Raw genomic sequence first — 17696 nt, 5'->3', positions numbered from 1 at the left:
TTTCATAGAAAGTATGCTTCATTTTAGACACCAAGTAATGTATGGAACATAACGTGTATAAACAAACAGCATTTAACTCGCTGAATCAGCGATTTATCCATCCTATTTGGGTAAGCTGTGCACTGATGGGCGGTTGATGGGCGGCCCATGGGCGCCCTGCGCTGCCCATGGGCGGGCCGACCCATTAACCTGCCCGCCCATGGGCTACGTGGGCGGCCCCATGGGCGCCCGACTCCCGCCCATGGGTGGGCCATGGCGAGGTCTACTGTGGACCCTAATGGTGCTGGCGTTTTTAGTCCGAGGCTCACCGCCCTGGAGTGCGGTACCCATCAAAAATAATCCCCAATTTTTGATCGACCACCACACCTTTATAGCTTGATCAATTACTCTATAATTTGAGGACCGTGATCTTCGGAGCATAACTTAGAACTATACAAATTTTCAGGTCGATCCTCGTACGAAATGTAATTCCAGTCTACTCATGGCCCCACCCTTTTCTCCCATAGTAAAGCGAAAGTCCTAATTCCAGTCTACTAGACTGCGCATGGAAAGACGATATCACTATTCTCGCCGCGATTGGCCATCAGCCATGTGGAACCCACCGACAACCTCCCGACACCTAAACTCGTTCTTGATCCTGCACGTAAACACTCACTTGGACTCGGCAGACTTCCTAGATTCCCTCGCTCTACTGATGATAATCGGCCTCGACAATTTCCGTCGACGATGACCACCGTGTACGCCCCGTCTGGCGCGTCCGCGCACTGTCTAAAAACATTGCCCAATCTGGACATGTCCCTCGAGTGACCGTCTTTCAATCACAATTACTTCCAGCCTAAATACGGACATGAAAATATATAAAGACGTCACTTAACGCTTTCACAGTGAATTAAGACTAAATGTTTCCTATCTGGCATGTTTGGGATGTTATCCGTCTCCACCACCCAGGAAATAATCATGATTGTTTTGCTAGCAAGGCGATCATGAATCTGTGCTTATACCTTTATGGGCATGGTATTCGGCTGGCATGTCTCCATACAAAAGCTAGAGAACTTTCTGGATGTACTGATGTGGTGGATTGAGACAAATCGGCCCGCATAACGTCGAACTGGACTCCAAGGAAAGCACGTGGGATGCCCAGGTCGTTCAGTCGAAACCCCGTCTCTAGCACTGATTTAACTGGTTCTATTTCGTTTCGGTTTTCTGCGGCAACGAGAAAGTCATCCACGTAGACAACGCAATCGAATTTATAGAAGACGCTATTCAGTGACCCCGAGTCATACAATTTTAGTCCATGATTTGTACGGGTCGAATGGAAAACGATCTGCCGAATCTATCAGCACGTGAACGGTGGGCTGATATGTATGCTTGAAAGAATTATACGGTAGAATTTCTACCAGAGAAGGGAGCCAGAGAAGGAGTACCGTTGGTGCGAGTCACGTGGTTCACGTCAGTTCCCTCGGCTCTTCCCACAAACATGTAATCATATCCCTACGAGCAGGAGCCTTTTTCTTCCCAATAACTTTTTTCTGTGGGTCTTTGTATTGCACGTTTTAATTTGCCCAAGTTGATACTCAATCAGGCGGTTTCATTGTCCATCGCCAATTAGGTCGCGCCCGTCGCCACTGTCCTTGCCTCCAGCTTGTACAACCCCCTTAATATAATACACATAGCTCTTTCCCTCTTTCCCACATCTCTGGAGGAATTTCCTTCCATTCATTGTCCACTATGAATTTACCTTCGCAGTCCAACTCGGCTGAGCAGACTATCCGCAAAGGCGACATCGCCAAGGTAAGAAGGAATGCATTTGCTTGCTGAAAAATAAGAGAAACCCAGCCGTGGAACGTCTAGAGTTTGCAGGTTGCATCCAACTTGTCAATCCTAACAACCCCCTCCAAAGCACCATCTGTACTAGATTGTTAATAAAGGATAATTCTCGACAGGTTTCTAGGAGCTTGCAAGTCCGACTGGGCCTGGCCAAACTCAAGTATCAGCATGGCCAGCTTCATGGCCTAGACTTTGTCCAGGATGAATGCGGCAAGCGGTCCGACTCATCCGATTTCTCTCGCAGCCGCTGCGAGACCCGCTTGACTTCACCCCCTTTCCAATCCTCGACCTATTACAAAGAACTACCCCTATCCGTCCCCAACCTGTCGGCCACCCACAAACGCTTCCGACCCGACTTTGACCCTCCCCTCCCAACCAAAGCAGCGGGGGTATCTTGGAAGAGAGCGTGCCAACTGCCAAAGTCTTCGCCAAGGCTTAATTGGCATATGGGAAAGCCACCGAAGCATACCCCCTTTATGTCCGAGGCCCCCTTTCCTGAGCGGGTTTCTTCCGCACATAGTGGGGCCTATGCTGAAGAAAGCAACCCTGATATCCTTCTTCATCGCTTTCGGAATATTAACTCTATGGCGAATTCTTCTCCGCCTCCACTTTCGAAGCAGGCTCGTCCGCCCCGGAAGCTTGCCTTGAATGAGGATAAGACAGGCCTGCCCCTGTACTTGAGCTCCCCTTCAACTCCGGTCTGTGTATTAGGAGGTTCTCAGGACCTGCCTTACACGCCTCCTTTCAAGCACGCTACTCTGGCAACCCTAAATTCCGTTCTGGGAAGCCCGGGCCAGCAATTCAACTTTGCTGATTACGTGAACGTAACGCCTGCTCCAGCTCAGCCTACATGGAGCAGCGCCATTGCTTCTATATAACGGGGTTACCGAATGACAAAAAATGTCAAACCTTGAGAGATCTCAGGTTTCTCGGCCCTCCGATGAACAACGGTTCGAGATATACAAACAAGAATGTCTCGTATGCCTCGGAAACAATGATAGTCCCGTCAGATCATGCACTTAATATTACGACAAGAGTGGATTGTGGACTGTTGTTGTCAACGTCGTTGTCCGATATGATCCTTTCCCCACCCAGTCAGTTGGAACCATATTATAATCTCTGATCTGTTTTCCAGATTAAAACAGTTATTTTATCGGCCGAAAACACGAATAGTTTGCGATCTATTGAAAGGCCACCGGCCTCACGTAGTCGGAAAGATCTTGGAGTATGCCACGAGCGGTGCCGGTTTGAATATCGCACAGCTGCGCTATTAGATCATTTCAGCGACTTGCCACCTAGGAAGATGGCCACATCCCAAACCCACCTGGACTGGATGGTCCTTCAATGTTTGACGTGGCACTGGCTTGAGATTGCGGGAGTTGGTGTGTGGAGGGTGCATCAGTACTGGCGGTCGCCGCCTCTTCGCTGTTGATTGGGTTAGACCCTCGTGACTGACCTGAGCACAAGTCTTTTTCTTGCTCGTACTCGCTCATTGTTGTTGGAACCCTTCAGTCAGGCAACATAGAAGGCATAGCGCACCAAAGATGTTTGGTTCTAGCGGACTAGAAACATCGTACTCCCACAGAAAATCCATAGAAGGACTGCCGGCGATGTCATCAATGACAACGTAATAGCAAATACACCAGGCAGAGCGCCAAGGAATATGTCGGAAGAGGGCTAGTACCTTCTAGTACACTGTATTTCTCACGCGCATGCTTCAAGTTCAGCTCATGCTCGACCGGCTTGGTTCCTTATCTGCACCAGCTTTGTATCACAACATGTGCGGTGGCTTCTTTTGTGAGATTGATGCGGGAGCGCGAAGCTTCGGATAAACCACCGTGTCGAGCATCCCATTCCACCAGCAAGAAGGCTTGCATATAATGCAAATCTTGATTTAGTTGGTGTTAAGGTTTTATCTAATAATGCAACATAAAGTAAACATCAATTACCATTTGTATTTACTGTTTCTCCAATTAATCGGGTCGTCGAACGCGGCCACCAGACACCGCCTGGTGGCCGCGTTCGACGACCCGATTATTCATATTCATATTATTCATATTCATATTATTCATATTCATATTATTCATATTCATATTATGCAATTCATATTATTCATATTCGCAAATATTCGCGAATATTCATGAATATTCATGAATGATCATATTCCTTTCGGAGCCCTAATGATCGATATTTCAATGGAACGCGTTGTGTATTTTACTGCTTACTGTCTCCTTGCCCCAGCGATAAATGTGCTGTGCCTGCAGTGCAAGTATTGCGAACAGGGGGATACCGGTGTTCTCTTGGCTAAGACCGACGCTTCCTCATTACGCCGTACCTTGCAGCGACGTTAGTCGCCATAGGAAACGACTCCAGCGTGGCTACCGTCACTACAACCACAGGGGGCTCAACAGGGGACAATCACAAAATTGTTGCAGGTGGAGTAGGTGTAGGCGTTTCTCTGGGGGTTCTTTCTGCCGTAATGATAGGTGCAGGTTTCTTGTGGAGGAGAAAAACAAGGGTAAATACGAGGGCTTGCCAGTGCAAAAACCTGTGACAGCTCCTGAGGGAAAGATGATGTTCGCTGCTCCCCAACTTCATGGCTCAAATCCTATTTATGAAGCCAACAATCCCCAGATAGAAGTTCCTTCTGAGCTGCCAGTGCCAGAGGGCAAGTAACGCCCCATACTAGTAGTATCTCAGACCGAAGAGGGACTCGGATGAGCTTGGGTATGTGAACTATTTACATAGGACACAAAGCTGCCCTTGATGCTTGTATTAAAACAGATGGCTACGGAGGATGTTGTATACAGCGGAATGTCGACAGGCGCGAACCAAGAAATATCCCGACAGCAAAGCCTCTCTCATTCGCGTCTCCTCGTTTTTCTAGACTGAGAGCTGGCCTTGCGGCGCAATTTGGTTGAATAATGGACTTGAAGGGACGACATATTTCGGCCTGGGAAGTGAGTCGTAATCTCAGGCCATGACATTGCCTCTTTTTCCTTCAGCCGCACCAGCAGCGCATTCTCGTCCGACGTGTACCGTCTTGGTTTCCCTGAAATAACCGCCGTGTTGGGTCGAGACAGCATCGGGCCAGGGTCGGGTACGAAAGTAAAGAAATATGCCGGTTTCAAACCAGTATTAGATTCGACGGTGAGGATAGCACTCCCACGTACACCCTGGATAGCACCAGAGCAATGAGATGAAATAGGAACGAAAGATTCCGAAGGGTCGGAAAGTGGCCTGATTGAAGATCTCCTTTTCTTCCTCTTTTGACACGGCTGTGCTGTGTTATAGGTGGTGTTCCCGTCTTGGTGGTTGCCGGTGCCTCGACCTGAGCGGAGTCGCTTCTTGCATACTGCCGTAGCGGCCCTTGTGCTTGTCCTGGTGGCTCCTTGTTTCCAGGACGTTGACGGGATAACCACAGCTATCGACGGGTAGCGCACCGGGGGTTTGGAACTCAGGGTCGTTCGAGCTTGAGAACATGTTGATGTCGAGTGCGCCGTCAGCGGAGAGAACGGGCTAGATGTGGCTGACGTGTCTTCAGCAGTGCTGGGATCTTCAGCCCGCTCCGAAGCCTTGTTTGCCCTTGAGCATGGATTTTCACCTAGGTTAGATGTCTGACACGGCTACGAATCATTTTCGTAGTCCCCGGGCCGCAGACTGTCTGAGGGCTCCGTGGTAGATAACTTCCGCTTGGCTGATTCTTCTTGGGAATCACCTACCACAGGTAGGTTACTAAAGGCACAGTTGGCTTGTTCGCGTTTAGACATGGGTGCGGTCACACAGGGTACGCACGAGGGTTGAGAAAACAGCATCTACAGGTTTAGTCATCAAAATTCCTTGGCGCCGGATTCGCACTATTATGTTATCTCCTTCGGGACGTCCCGTTCTTTCTTGTTCCAACCCGAGTACCTTCATTTATCGTTTTGAGTTCCAGTCCGTTTTATAGATACGCCATGGCTGCAAACCTCCAAATCAGTGTATATAATCCATTCCTCCTCCCAGAAATCGTGTCACTCGTCATCGACAATGTTCACATGGCTCCAGATCTCCTGAACTGTGCTTGTGTCAATAGCGTCTGGAGTGCAGAAGCTCTCAAGAAACTCTACTTGGGTTCCATCAATGATATGCAGCTCCGTACACCTGGCATTGGATCACTGAACAGCTTGTATGCAGCGTCGCGAACCCGCTTCGCCCGGAATATCAGCTTCGTCAAGCATCTTTTACTTGCGCCAGAAACACCGGCGATAGATGACGCTGCGGATCCTACTCGGCTTGCATCCTTTGAAAAGCCTCGCGCGCTGCGTCATCGGCAATCTACAGAACTCCTCTTGCGGCCACAGGGAAGGGGTTTTCAGAGTCTCACAATCCCTTACGAGATCATAGATCAAGATTGGACATCCATATCTGATTTTTTACTTCCCCCCACTGTGGAGTACTTGGCTATTGACAATATTTACTGCGCGAATTTGATGGCTCACTTCAGTGGATATCCAGCCCTACTTGATGTTGGTTTGCACGCCCTATCAGCTCTTTGGAAGATGACTTACCACCATAATAGAACAGACTTGCCAATGTCAAGGCTCTCACAATTTATAAATCTGATTTTGATCAAACGGTCAATGAGCTTTGTGTCCTCCTGAAATGCTGCAAATTACGTTTCTTCCAATTTGAAGAACCGAGGGAGCTTGAAAATCCCGTCCAATCAAATCTCGCGAAAGTTTTACCATACCTTCAGCATCAGAACAACCTCGAAACACTGGCACTTAGGACAACTTTCTGCGATCCAAGTCAAGCATCGATATCTCTCGCTCAAAACCCATGGCCAGATTTGAAAGCACTTCACCTTCGACAGGGGCATGAAAATTGGCTAGGATACTTGCCAAGATTTGAAAAACTTCGGATAATCTGTTTGCACCATATCTCTCCTGCTCACAATGTACGGGCAATCAGAATGATTTCGAAATGTCGTCACTTGCAGATTGTTGACGTGACCTTTGAGGGCTTAGCCGATGCTGAAGCACTACTCGAGATTGCGCGAGGTTGCCCGCTATTAAGAAAGTTTGAAGTGCATGATAAATTTGCCAGGATGGGAGGCCAAAAGCTCTCTGAGCCCCAGTTCCTAGGTCTCTTACGTGCATTACCCAATGTGGAATTGCTTACATTGGGGCTCAGGTATCGGATGAATGGTGCAAGGCTTCCTGATCTCGCGCATTACTGTCCGCGTCTCGTTTCTTTGAACTTGCCGGAGGCTCGATTGCTCCTTTCTCTTTTGCTGATGCATCAAGCCCGTCCACTATCCAGCTTGAAAATCATGTGCTTCAGAAGCGTCTGGTTCGATCAACCAAGGGTACTAATGCAGTCAGACCAAATGCATGATTTTGTCACCGAGTGGCGAAGAGTATTCCCAAAGCTCCAGACTCTCCCATGCACGGCAGATATCTATTGTATGGGATTGTATACTGGGGATGAGAATATGCTTGGAAGTTTGCCAGAGGATGACGACCTCCATGATGAATCGGACGAGTTGCCTGACGAATTGGATGACATGACGGACGAATCGGATGACATGACGGACGAATCGGATGACATGACGGACGAATCGGATGACATGACGGACGAATCGGATGACATTTCTACTCCTGACTTTCTAGCGGAGGACCCGCAGACAAACACATTAACTGCGGACTCTGATGCAGATGATCGCTGGTATGACCTTGACGAGTTTGGGACTGACTTCTTCATATTTCGCATCAAGCTTTGGCGAGCTCTTGGCTTCGGTGAAAGCAATCTGAATCATGAAGGGTTCGCACACATGTGGCAGACTGATATGGAGATTGAGATTGTTGGCTGGCCAGTGATGCCCTTGGAAGCATTTAGTGACCCAGAGCCTTACTCTACACATAGCTAGGCGAAGGAGAAAGGATCGGAGAAGCTGCATGTTCAGGGGGGCTTTGTGCTTTTGTTTTATAGTTCACCCCCTACAGAGTACCAGGGCAAGAAGTCATTGTGTACCCAAAGGTATTGCGGCCTCCCAGCCACCTTTCTCCTGCTTGATAACACGGCTTCCTAGTTAAACTTCCTTTCACATGGCTGGGCAAAACAAAAGGCCCAATGGGATCCTCCTGAACCCACCAACAATCTTACAATCTCTTGACTATTTCACAAATCTCAAAAGGAGGAGAGCCTGGCAAGCTACGACGGACGAAAATAGAGCGGGTGGGGATGTAAAGGAGGATAGAAACAAGAAGTGGAAGATGGCGTTCACGGCGCGGGTGAAGTAGATTGTACCTGGTCTCTTCCTCGAAGTCCTAACCGTATGAATAATCTGGTGGAACTTGACTATTTAGGTGAGGTTCGCAATAATTCAGGATACAGAATTATGTAACCCCAGCTATGAGGCTAAAAACAAGTTGAGGGTTGATCTGGGAATGAAGAGCTTTGAGATGCGCAGGACGTGATCTAGAGAGTAAAACTGAATAGCAAGAGCCGTTGAAGAATGACAGATATGTTCCCAGAGTCACCTAAATCGGTCTTAAGAATCCGTGACAGACCCTGGAAACACGTGGACGCAAAACCAGGCTTCTTGTTACCTTGTTATCAGGTCGTTCGTCGCTTGGTTTTACTCATCGTGTCGCGCATTTCGCAACCGCAGTCTCAGCATTAGTCACCAGGTGAAGCACTGGGAGTGCGGCATTTTCGCTATTGGCTTATGGCACTCCGTTATGCTTTTGAACTTCGATTGATTGGGTGTGGAGAAGCCGGAAAGGCTACCAGTGACGACAACGGATCGCCACGGGATTCAAATATAACGCTGGAGCGGCGCGATGTAACCTTAGATGGCCTGATCTAAGTAATGCATCCAGAATCTAGAATTAAGCGGCACTTTGTATGGAGGCAAAGGCCTCAGCGACAAACAGGGAGCACAAAGGAGGATCTAGACAGCTCTGCAGCATGGTGCACTCGCTTAAAAGAAAAGTAAGAAAATCAGGAACAAATGGCCATTATGCCACTGTAGCCTAAATCATCCCAGAGGTTCTGTTCTAGACAAGGTATTGCAAGCTTGGCGTCGGATGAGCGGCATCTCTGGTAAAATGAAAGGGGGCAGTGTGTCAGGTCGTAAGCCAAGGCGCAGTTGTGGGTGAGGGGCGAGATGAAGACAAAGGGGGTGGCGATGAGTGCAAGATAGAAGAGTGGAAGGAATGGTGAGAGAGGGGAAAGAGGTCGAAAGGGCAGGGCGAGCTTTTTATGCCATCGCAACAGAAGGCGGAGCTTACAGAACGAGGTATTATGACGCTAAACTAAAAGAGGCAAAACTAACCGCATGCAGTAATTCACAGGTCCGTCGTTTTACTTCGTCACTCAAATAGAAAGTCGCGCTACTAAGATCAAGTGGCTAATCAATAAAAGATAGTGGCGGGCCATTGAGCATCGTAACTTCGTACTAAGTAATAATACTAGTACGGGCAGTTGGTATGCGTATCCCATAGCGGTCTCTGGTAGTTGGTGGACAGACAAAATCGGCTTGAAAACCACCTTATTCTATAAACACGATAATAATAAACACCGCCCTACTAGCATGTACCCAGGCCGGTCGATTCCACCGACAGACGCAAACCGTCGCGCTTAATCCTGAATCACTACATCCCACCACCTTCTCAAGACACACTTCCATCGCACGTACTTCGCTGATGCTGCGACAAGGGTGTGTTTGCACTTGGCTCTTCGGGTACATACTTTGGGAGCTTTTTCCGATGTGATGGCTTGATCATTGAACTGCACTAGTTTCGCTTCACTGGAAGCCTCTCAAGGGCAGCTTCCGCCGGAATAAGCCAGCAAAACTTCTCGATATCGTTGTTTTAAGGCTTCAATCCATCATTTGAGCATATGCTCAGAATTCAGGGGCCCCGTAAAGTGGCGATCATACCATCGAGGCGCCCAACCATTTGCCCCGTTTCTCTGTGAGACGAAGCTGCGGCTACAGAATCCCGAAGCCTATTCGCTATTGCGACATAATCTGCCTTCCGTTGTATATGAAAGTCTTCGCTGGAAGCTCGAAGAGCCTCTCCAGGAGATACGGAACGAAGGCCTGGACGGTTCGGTTCGTATGACTCCGAGGGTCGTTTGCCACGCGAACAAACCCAGCAACACAAGTCAGCGCAGATGTTTCGTAGTAAAGACGGTGCACAATCAATCAACGGCTTTTCCTTCGAATCTGTGTCCCCAGGAGGTTGCTCTTTGATTGATTCAGCCAGATTAAGTGCTTCGAGAACAACCTCCAGACATTTGGCAGCGATTATTTCCGCATGAAATGCATTTCCATCTTTCAGGCCAAACTGTACAACACAGTCATCAATCTGTAAATAACACTTGATCTCGAGTGCCCGTAGAATTGCCCGTTGAAGGCGAATCACTCTGCTGGCTGGGATGGGAGTCGGTCCCCGACGAGTACGGGTCTCTGCAATGAATTCATCCCCTGCATCAATCGATACTCGCAGCTCAGAGGGCAGACTGTAGTTGCGCCAGCGAAAAAGCTGTTCATGGAGCATGGTGATGTCCTCGTAAGCAATACCAGTGGTTTTCACCGTGGTGTTACACAGTTTCCTGGCGATTTGTCGCGCAATAATTGACAAGCTGAGAACGGCATCAAGATAGCTTTGAACTCCATATCTTAGAGGATTCTGGTCTAGCGCCAACGCGTTGTCTGGAATAAGAGATATGGCCTTGTGATTGAGAGATTGAAAAGCATCTAGACAATAGACCTCCCAATAGAGAAGCGTGAAGCGCTCATCAGCCTGTGTAAATAGTGCCGAAGGATCTGTCCCCCTGGGTCCGCGATTTCGAGACTGCAAAGTTTTCAAGACGAGGGCGTCGTGCGTCATGAATAGTTTCCAAAGGGGGTCCGCGGTTTTGCGTGCATTGTCATATTCAGAATCGACCATAAGAGCCATAGCCTCAAGTTCGTCCAGGCGGATCGGACGATTATGAGGTGTGGCGGTCATAGTCTTCATTAGTTCTTTTCTAAACATGCCGGCGAGGAGCCGCTGCTTGTTCCACTTATTTTTCACTTTTGTAAAAGGGATACCACAGCAGGCAATGGCTGTGAGAAGAGAATAGCCACATCGGTCTGCATGGAAGTCTTGCCAAAATGCATCCTCTGGAATGAAGGGACGGCAAAGGGCCGGAAAATCAAAATACGCATGGAGCGCCTCATTGAATTCCCTCATGTCGAGGTTGCATGCCTTCAAGAGATTTTCATGAAAAGATGGATTGCCGCAGCTCAACCCCTCTAAGGCAGAGTGATAAAGATGGCGGCCCGCTGAGCGAAAAGCATCGGACCTGATAAACAACTCGGGAAGCCCTATGGTAGATGTCGATCTTTCCGGAGCCGGTGAATGGGAGCGGGGTTCTGAGCGAGACGCAGCGAGTAGCTCCCTGTCCGGAGATCGTAGTGGAGGGTCCCCGAGGAAGATATTCTGGAGGAGAAATGATCCTTCCATGCTTAGTCCAAATGATTTGGCTGAGAATGGAGTTCTTAGCCCGTCATCCAGTGGAGAGCTGGCAGCAGTGTCTCTTGGCGACGAAGGTGGAGAAGAAAAACGGCCCTCCATGACAGTGTCAGGGTCTGCGCGAAGCGCCACGGTGGTCGAAACGCCATTGAATTGGGGCCAAAGCAGCGTGCTTGACGGAGTCGTTTCGTCAGAAATGAGGCTCTCGCCTGGCGAAGTGTCCGGGGTCGTGTGCTCTAAGCGTTGGCGCTTGTACGTGCCGGTGTCATTCGGACTTTCAACGGAACATTGGATTTCTAACCTAGCACACCTTGAGCATGGTTCTTTTCTCTCTCCGAGGCCAGATGAAAGGTTGCATTTCCTCTTCTTTTGACGACAAACGTTGCAGGCCATACGTTTACCACCACGAGGCATCGGTGGCATGATGATGGTGAATAAGATTTCGTCGCTCTCGACAGAGATTTGGGAGAAGGGTAGATGAATAAAGAGCTCGAAGAACGAGAGGCAGGAGAAAACTCTTATAAGGATGAGACAAATGCCAAACGGCCTTTCTTTACTGCCTCCGCATCCTCCGACCGCCCTCCGCATCCTCCGTCCGCCCTCCGCATCCTCCGTCCGCCCTCCGCACCTCGTATCCTCCGCACACACGTATCAGCATAAGATTGAAGGCAGCATCGCCGCCAGAGGATGGTCTGTGGCACTAGTGGGTTGGTTCGGGGCTCCTCGTCCGGACGGTGCCTCGATGCATGGAGTCCCTCACCACTTACCCTTGAGGGCCCAGTAGGACACGTCTCTTTCCCGATGTCGATGTAGAATTGATCGGAGAGATAGGACTCGTCGATGGTGGTACCCCAATGCTGGGCAAATTCCTGCGTCATGCCGTCCCACATGTGGGCTTTGGTCAATGTCTTCAGGTTTTTGCCTTGGACGAGGATCGTCACGCCCGAGAATTGCTGCAGTCCAGCGCTCTCGATGGTCTCGAGAATACTGGCCCACACCAGCGCAAGTGCGTGTGGCGGGAGGAAATTGAATAGAAGCTGCTGCCGCGCGACCGCACCCACTCGCTGCGAGCGCATCTCCACCCCCGGGCCGTAGCATTCAGCCGGTTATGATCAAAGCTAGCTGGATAATGCTGGACAAGCGAACCGTCATGGTGCCGATAGATTGCAGGGAGGAGTATCTAGTCCATCCAAATCCGAAAGTCATCATCTCGGAGGCGGCTGCATTGCTGCTCCTCCCGGTATAGCTGCGGGAATAGAAAGTAAAGGGAAATATCCTCAAATCCGACCAGCCGCCCAAATGTATAATGTGGGATCTTATGCACCGGCAGTCGGTTGTGGTGAGCGCGGCCATTGTTTCCAATATATTGTATCGGAAGAGGATCAAGATGCAGACACGAACGAAGATCAGAAACGGCCATCTCAGTCGAGTTCCACCGCAATCCCAGTTTAGCCACAGCTAGGCTGTGCGCAAATCCCACGATACTATCGACATGAAAAAGTTATCGCGGTCGGGCGTTCCGGCTCATGGTCGGCAGCAAGGCAGAGGTGCAGTGGACTAGGATCAGGCGTGGCTGAATTAATTCCAGTATACATCTCCCGTTTTCGGTCTGCGCTAGTCTGCCCTACTAGGTTGTCCTCGCGTCTAGCCATCGTCGCCACGCCAAGAACATCTGGGTATCCCCCATCTGCTTGAATCCGGTCCATATATTTCCCTCTTAGCCCCAACCCTGGACTATGGGAACTACCGTCACCTGATATCCTTCCGGTGAACAACGAGATGTTCCTAGAGCCCGTTAGTGATATAGCCCATGATCCTACTCCGGCGATGTCACCAGACAATATACTAGAAGGGACCGGGGTATAGCTCTTCCATCTTGTCGAGCTCCGCGTGGATCTGGGACGCCTGCTGAATGGCGGGTTCAACTGGTGTGTTCTGGTCCGTACTGCGGCCCTGCACGTGGATGCAATGCCGGCCAGTGCCTTGGTTTAACGCCTGCTAGTATGTGACCGTACGGCTGAACTGCTGTACCTGTTGCTGTGCTGTATCACGGGCTACGGCCCGGGACGACCTTTGCTACTAGCTGGTGTCCAACCGTGCGCTTTGCGCCAATGCTGCTTAATCACATCTATGCTGCGAACCACATATCCACACTCTGGTTCTCGTGTGCATAAAATGCCATCTGTGTGCACTGTTAACCCGGGAATGTGTTGGTTTATCGTGGTGGGCACTTCCCAGCGTTCGCACTCCTAGACTCTGTTCCACTGTTGGATGGCATGCTGTAATTGCGTACCGGTGGGATTTTTTCAAAATTAAACTGGACGACAGCTGGGACTTCTAATTACCCCTAAATCTCATCTTAGTCCCGTAATCGCTCAATTAGATCTTAGACTGATCACTTTGTTAACCCCAATGTTGATGTCGCGGGTGGTTGACCTCGGTCGCATATCCACATCTTGGCCCTCACCAAAAGAAACCCGGTTTTCAATCGAAAACCCCACCTCCAATGTTCGTCTTTAGTGGGAGCTCATCGATGGACGGGGTGAAGGGCATCTCATGTGGAAAGTCTCGGTTGTTGCTCTTCGGGCAATTCAACCATTTGAAGAAATTGTTCGCGCTGCTCCTCAAAAAGAACAATATCTCCTGCACCAGTCGCCGGCTTGCGCAAAGCGAGGATTTACGAAGTACCGAAGTTCCTGATTCTTGATTTTTTATTTACTTCTAGCTGCTCATTAAATATAATTATCGCTAATGATAAAGTAAGATTCATACGTATACGCAGAGATGAATCATACTCGTTGCCTTTTTGAGTGGATCCCTAATGTAGCTCAGGAGACACGCTATAAATCTCGTAGGTCTTGACTGAGGATGGTGGCATGTGCAATCTCTGTGTGGCGATACGACGATGCAGCGGAGCTACTTGGCATTGTTTTGAGAAGTGATCCCGGATACTTTATAAGCCGTCCACCCTCCTTTTCCATTTCGCTGATCACTTTTCATTTGCCGTCTGTTGATTTGGCCGCCATGCATATCAGCCTTGACAACATTAGCTTCTACTCTCGCCCTCCTACAAAGTCCTCCTCGCCTGCGTTCCCTGCTTCCTGTTGGAGGGCCTATAATGCCTCTGTCACTCCTCAAACCCTTCCCCGTGCCCTCCCGCCGAGACCGTATCTTCAGGGAACGACCTTCAGCTCAGCATCTGGTGCCAGCACTGATGTCTCTCTGCAATCCCGAGATGCCGTGAAGGAAAATTTGGATTCACGTGCAGGCAGTGAATTTGATATCGAAATAGAGAGAGCTATGACGCAAAACAGCCAGGAAACGCACGAGACAGACTTGGATCTGCACCTCGACCCAGGGCTCCGAAACGAATGTCACACAGACGTGCCTGAAAGCGATCACACATACGTAATAACTGGTATGTCGGAATCATTGCTGAACCGCGATAAGCGAGCGTAGCTAATATCATCCACCAGATCATCCAGATATATGCCCTTTGGGAGAGTCTCGTGGTGACTTATATACGGCTTTGATCCTGGCACAACCTCAGTTGCATCATGCAGGTAGGCGCGACTATTATCTTTCTGTCCGACTTATCTCGCTAACTCATACAAGACCCACCCATTGCCTCAACCGTTGCCCCAACTTGCCCCAACCGACCTGCTAAGATGGCGCCGAGATAATATCTCGTCGCTAGGAATTTATGATGAGATTGACAAGAGCCCTGCTCCGCCCGAAGTCAGCTTGACCTGCCCGCGTGTCTTGCCATCACCTCCGACAGATGTACCAGCACGGCCTAGCATTGAAACCATTATCCAAGATGAATCCGTCGTAGATGACACCACGTCCGGGTTAGAACACCTTGGAGATCAAACGGGTGTTATAAGGGATGGGGTGGCAACACAAATTGTCCAGGTCAATGAACCCTCAAACAGCGAGGCTATCTCGGATAATGATGTAAGAGGCAGACTCACCGAGAGTCAAGCGCGTGTCTTCTCCCGTCTTGGGCCTCAAACTCGCTCTGTCAACCCATCGCAAGCCACACTGGCAAACTCTCCATCCTTTCGTCCACGACGAAAGGCAAAATCCGCCCGGCGAGAGCAATTTCCTGCAGTTTCCGTTGTCATCCCTGTCCGTTGAAACGATAAGTGGTTGCAAGGGCCAAGAAGAACTCTCTAACTAGAATACGACGGTGTAGTCGCGTGAGCGACAGCGACAACGACAGTGACAGCCTCGACAAAGATCGAGTAACCCGGACGTCGATGAGAAATTATTCACCGTCGTCAGGTGGACCTGGTCCCAAGGCAAGGGGGCGCCCACTAAAAACGTCGATGAGGGCGAAGGGAAACGTCTTAGCCCCGAGCAATGATATCGTCGGAAAATGCCCTAATCAGTCCCAAACCCCCTTAGGGGGTGATTTGGCTGTCCCATTAGATCAAACACAAGAGATTTTCGGTCGCGGAGTTCTCCGTATCGAAACTCACGGTCCTCGACAAGCCTACTTTATGACATTCCTTCCAGAGGTTTCTCACCCCCCCCCTATGCCGTCACCATCTGAAATGCCTCCTGAACAGTCTTCACAGCAGTCTTCACGCTTTCAGGATTATTCTCAGAACGCATCCTCGCGACAGGTGGGGCGCGGAAAAAGCCATAAGCGAAATATATCTACAGCCTGTGAGGATGGAGACGGGCGGTCGACCAAGCTGCCACGACACTCGCCATCTCGTGATGGTCGCAACGAACCCCAGCGAAAGCGCAGGAGGCGCTTGCGGTGGTCTTCAGAAGAGGTGGATTTTTTGCTGGAGTTAAGAAGAGACGAAAAACGACCATGGTCGGAGGTGACGAGCTTATTTTTGGACCGATATCCGGGAAGAAGTCCTGCTGCAATCCAAGTATACTGGAGTACGTGTGGGCGTCGAGAAAGCAAGACTAAGAGCGCGCCAACTACCGTCTAAAACAAAGCATATGCTTCAACCGTCTCCAGTACATACCGCTAGAAACTACATTCTTGGGGAATACCTCCAATGTGGGACATATCCATATGGAAGTCACGGATCGGTAAAATCTCCCCTTCAGCGTAATACCTTATCGACAAGTCGTCGTCCATGTCGAAAGTCTGGCGGCGGCATACAAGACACGATTCGGGAACTAATCCTTCCTATGACCAACTAGAGGGATTATAAGGGCAGAAGTGAAGCTCATTTTCATTGCGTACTGTAGATGACAATTTTGAGGTAGCTGGGCTTAACTTTTCACAAGACTTGCTCGAAGACTGGCCCATTCCTTCTGTCGTATCGATATTGGGACTGATATGATTGGCCTCATGGCGAGGGCCCTATAATATTAATATGACACCCCTCTCCCAGTACCCTTTGTCTTCGGGCTTTGATTCTCGTTTCTTGATATGGATAGAAAAAAAAAGAACACTCTGGAGGGAGAAGCATCTGCGCTCAAAGGCCTAGTACCACAATGAAGTAGAATACCCTCAAACAGCCAGGACAGGAACCGTAGTCGGTCTTCGTCAGAAAGAGCCGAATACTGAAAATGGCCTGTTGGGAAATAAATGATCTAGCGATGACCAGGCCCTTTGTCTGACTAACAGGAGCTATGTTTCGTACAGTATGCCTTTTCCTACGGTCAAGCAGCTTTCATTCTTTCGTTCAAAATTTGTGGGTACATATATCAATTGATTGAAGGCTCTGAATGCCTTGTTTCTAAAGCTACAACTGACATTTAGCTGCCCGATACGCTTGGTTAATCGGTGTTGTAGTGCTGATATTAAGCGACTCCAATTGCTCATGCACTCTTCCTACTAACGTTTGGTTATTTGAAGCGTTATCTGTTGTCACAGCCAACACTCGTTCAACCAATTGATATCGCTGAAGAACCTCAAAAAGAACGGTACCAAGATTAACGCCAGTGTGGGATCCATGAAGTGGTTCAAACCCGAGGAGAAGCTCACGGTATTTCCATTTATCATCAATAAAGTAGCCAGTGATAGCCATAAATGCTTGTTGAAAAGGAGAGGTCCAGCAGTCTAGTGCAATAGACATTTTGGCCTCGGCGGGTAGCTTCTTGAGTACACATTGGTGTCTTTCCTGAACTGTATCTCGAAGCCGGCACTGTATTGTTTTTGCCGAAGGGAACTCAAGAGGCAAAGGGGACGACTGGGCTCGCTGAAGTAACCTCTGGAATAATGGGTTTTCGATGATCAGGAAAGGGAGTCGTAGACCAGTAATAGCTGTGAGGATATCTTGCTGCCATAGTTCTTTTGTAAAAGACTCGCGTTTCTCGTGGGCTGGATAATCGCGCACCTGTTCATAAACGATAGACATTAATATCGAGGCAATCTACCTTTTT

At 49.3% G+C, this 17696-nt stretch overlaps 9 protein-coding genes across 9 annotated transcripts; 5 read left to right on the top strand and 4 right to left on the bottom strand.

Moving 5' to 3' along the window:
- Nucleotides 1-1728: 1728 nt before the first annotated feature.
- N7471_010618 (uncharacterized protein) lies at nucleotides 1729-2705 on the top strand (the record flags this gene model as incomplete). Its single annotated transcript, XM_057283337.1, has 2 exons — nucleotides 1729-1791; nucleotides 1944-2705. The coding sequence occupies 2 exons, from the start codon at nucleotides 1729-1731 to the stop codon at nucleotides 2703-2705; spliced, it is 825 nt and encodes a 274-aa protein (XP_057132316.1).
- A 303-nt stretch (nucleotides 2706-3008) lies between these two features.
- N7471_010617 (uncharacterized protein) lies at nucleotides 3009-3320 on the bottom strand (the record flags this gene model as incomplete). Its single annotated transcript, XM_057283336.1, has 2 exons — nucleotides 3009-3094; nucleotides 3152-3320. 2 exons carry the CDS (start codon nucleotides 3318-3320, stop codon nucleotides 3009-3011), a joined length of 255 nt encoding a protein of 84 aa, XP_057132315.1.
- A 1368-nt stretch (nucleotides 3321-4688) lies between these two features.
- On the bottom strand, nucleotides 4689-5310 carry N7471_010616 (uncharacterized protein; the record flags this gene model as incomplete). Its single annotated transcript, XM_057283335.1, has 2 exons — nucleotides 4689-5158; nucleotides 5184-5310. 2 exons carry the CDS (start codon nucleotides 5308-5310, stop codon nucleotides 4689-4691), a joined length of 597 nt encoding a protein of 198 aa, XP_057132314.1.
- A 473-nt stretch (nucleotides 5311-5783) lies between these two features.
- Nucleotides 5784-6470, top strand: N7471_010615 (uncharacterized protein; the record flags this gene model as incomplete). The annotated part of the gene is made up of 1 exon (XM_057283334.1): nucleotides 5784-6470. One exon carries the CDS (start codon nucleotides 5784-5786, stop codon nucleotides 6468-6470), a length of 687 nt encoding a protein of 228 aa, XP_057132313.1.
- An 833-nt stretch (nucleotides 6471-7303) lies between these two features.
- Nucleotides 7304-7738, top strand: N7471_010614 (uncharacterized protein; the record flags this gene model as incomplete). The annotated part of the gene is made up of 1 exon (XM_057283333.1): nucleotides 7304-7738. One exon carries the CDS (start codon nucleotides 7304-7306, stop codon nucleotides 7736-7738), a length of 435 nt encoding a protein of 144 aa, XP_057132312.1.
- A 1987-nt stretch (nucleotides 7739-9725) lies between these two features.
- N7471_010613 (Zn(II)2Cys6 transcription factor) lies at nucleotides 9726-11759 on the bottom strand (the record flags this gene model as incomplete). Its single annotated transcript, XM_057283332.1, has 1 exon — nucleotides 9726-11759. The coding sequence occupies one exon, from the start codon at nucleotides 11757-11759 to the stop codon at nucleotides 9726-9728; it is 2034 nt and encodes a 677-aa protein (XP_057132311.1).
- Nucleotides 11760-11889: 130 nt separating this feature from the next.
- Nucleotides 11890-12412, bottom strand: N7471_010612 (uncharacterized protein; the record flags this gene model as incomplete). Its single annotated transcript, XM_057283331.1, has 2 exons — nucleotides 11890-12036; nucleotides 12104-12412. The coding sequence occupies 2 exons, from the start codon at nucleotides 12410-12412 to the stop codon at nucleotides 11890-11892; spliced, it is 456 nt and encodes a 151-aa protein (XP_057132310.1).
- Nucleotides 12413-14360: 1948 nt separating this feature from the next.
- Nucleotides 14361-14795, top strand: N7471_010611 (uncharacterized protein; the record flags this gene model as incomplete). The annotated part of the gene is made up of 1 exon (XM_057283330.1): nucleotides 14361-14795. One exon carries the CDS (start codon nucleotides 14361-14363, stop codon nucleotides 14793-14795), a length of 435 nt encoding a protein of 144 aa, XP_057132309.1.
- A 98-nt stretch (nucleotides 14796-14893) lies between these two features.
- On the top strand, nucleotides 14894-15476 carry N7471_010610 (uncharacterized protein; the record flags this gene model as incomplete). Its single annotated transcript, XM_057283329.1, has 2 exons — nucleotides 14894-14899; nucleotides 14952-15476. 2 exons carry the CDS (start codon nucleotides 14894-14896, stop codon nucleotides 15474-15476), a joined length of 531 nt encoding a protein of 176 aa, XP_057132308.1.
- Between the last annotated feature and the right edge of the window lie 2220 nt (nucleotides 15477-17696).

This window comes from Penicillium samsonianum (assembly GCF_028829775.1).
Source record: "Penicillium samsonianum strain IBT 33392 chromosome Unknown utg000006l_segment0_segment0, whole genome shotgun sequence".
Classification (NCBI taxonomy): Eukaryota; Fungi; Ascomycota; class Eurotiomycetes; order Eurotiales; family Aspergillaceae; genus Penicillium; species Penicillium samsonianum.
This window is presented reverse-complemented; position numbering and strand designations above follow the sequence as displayed.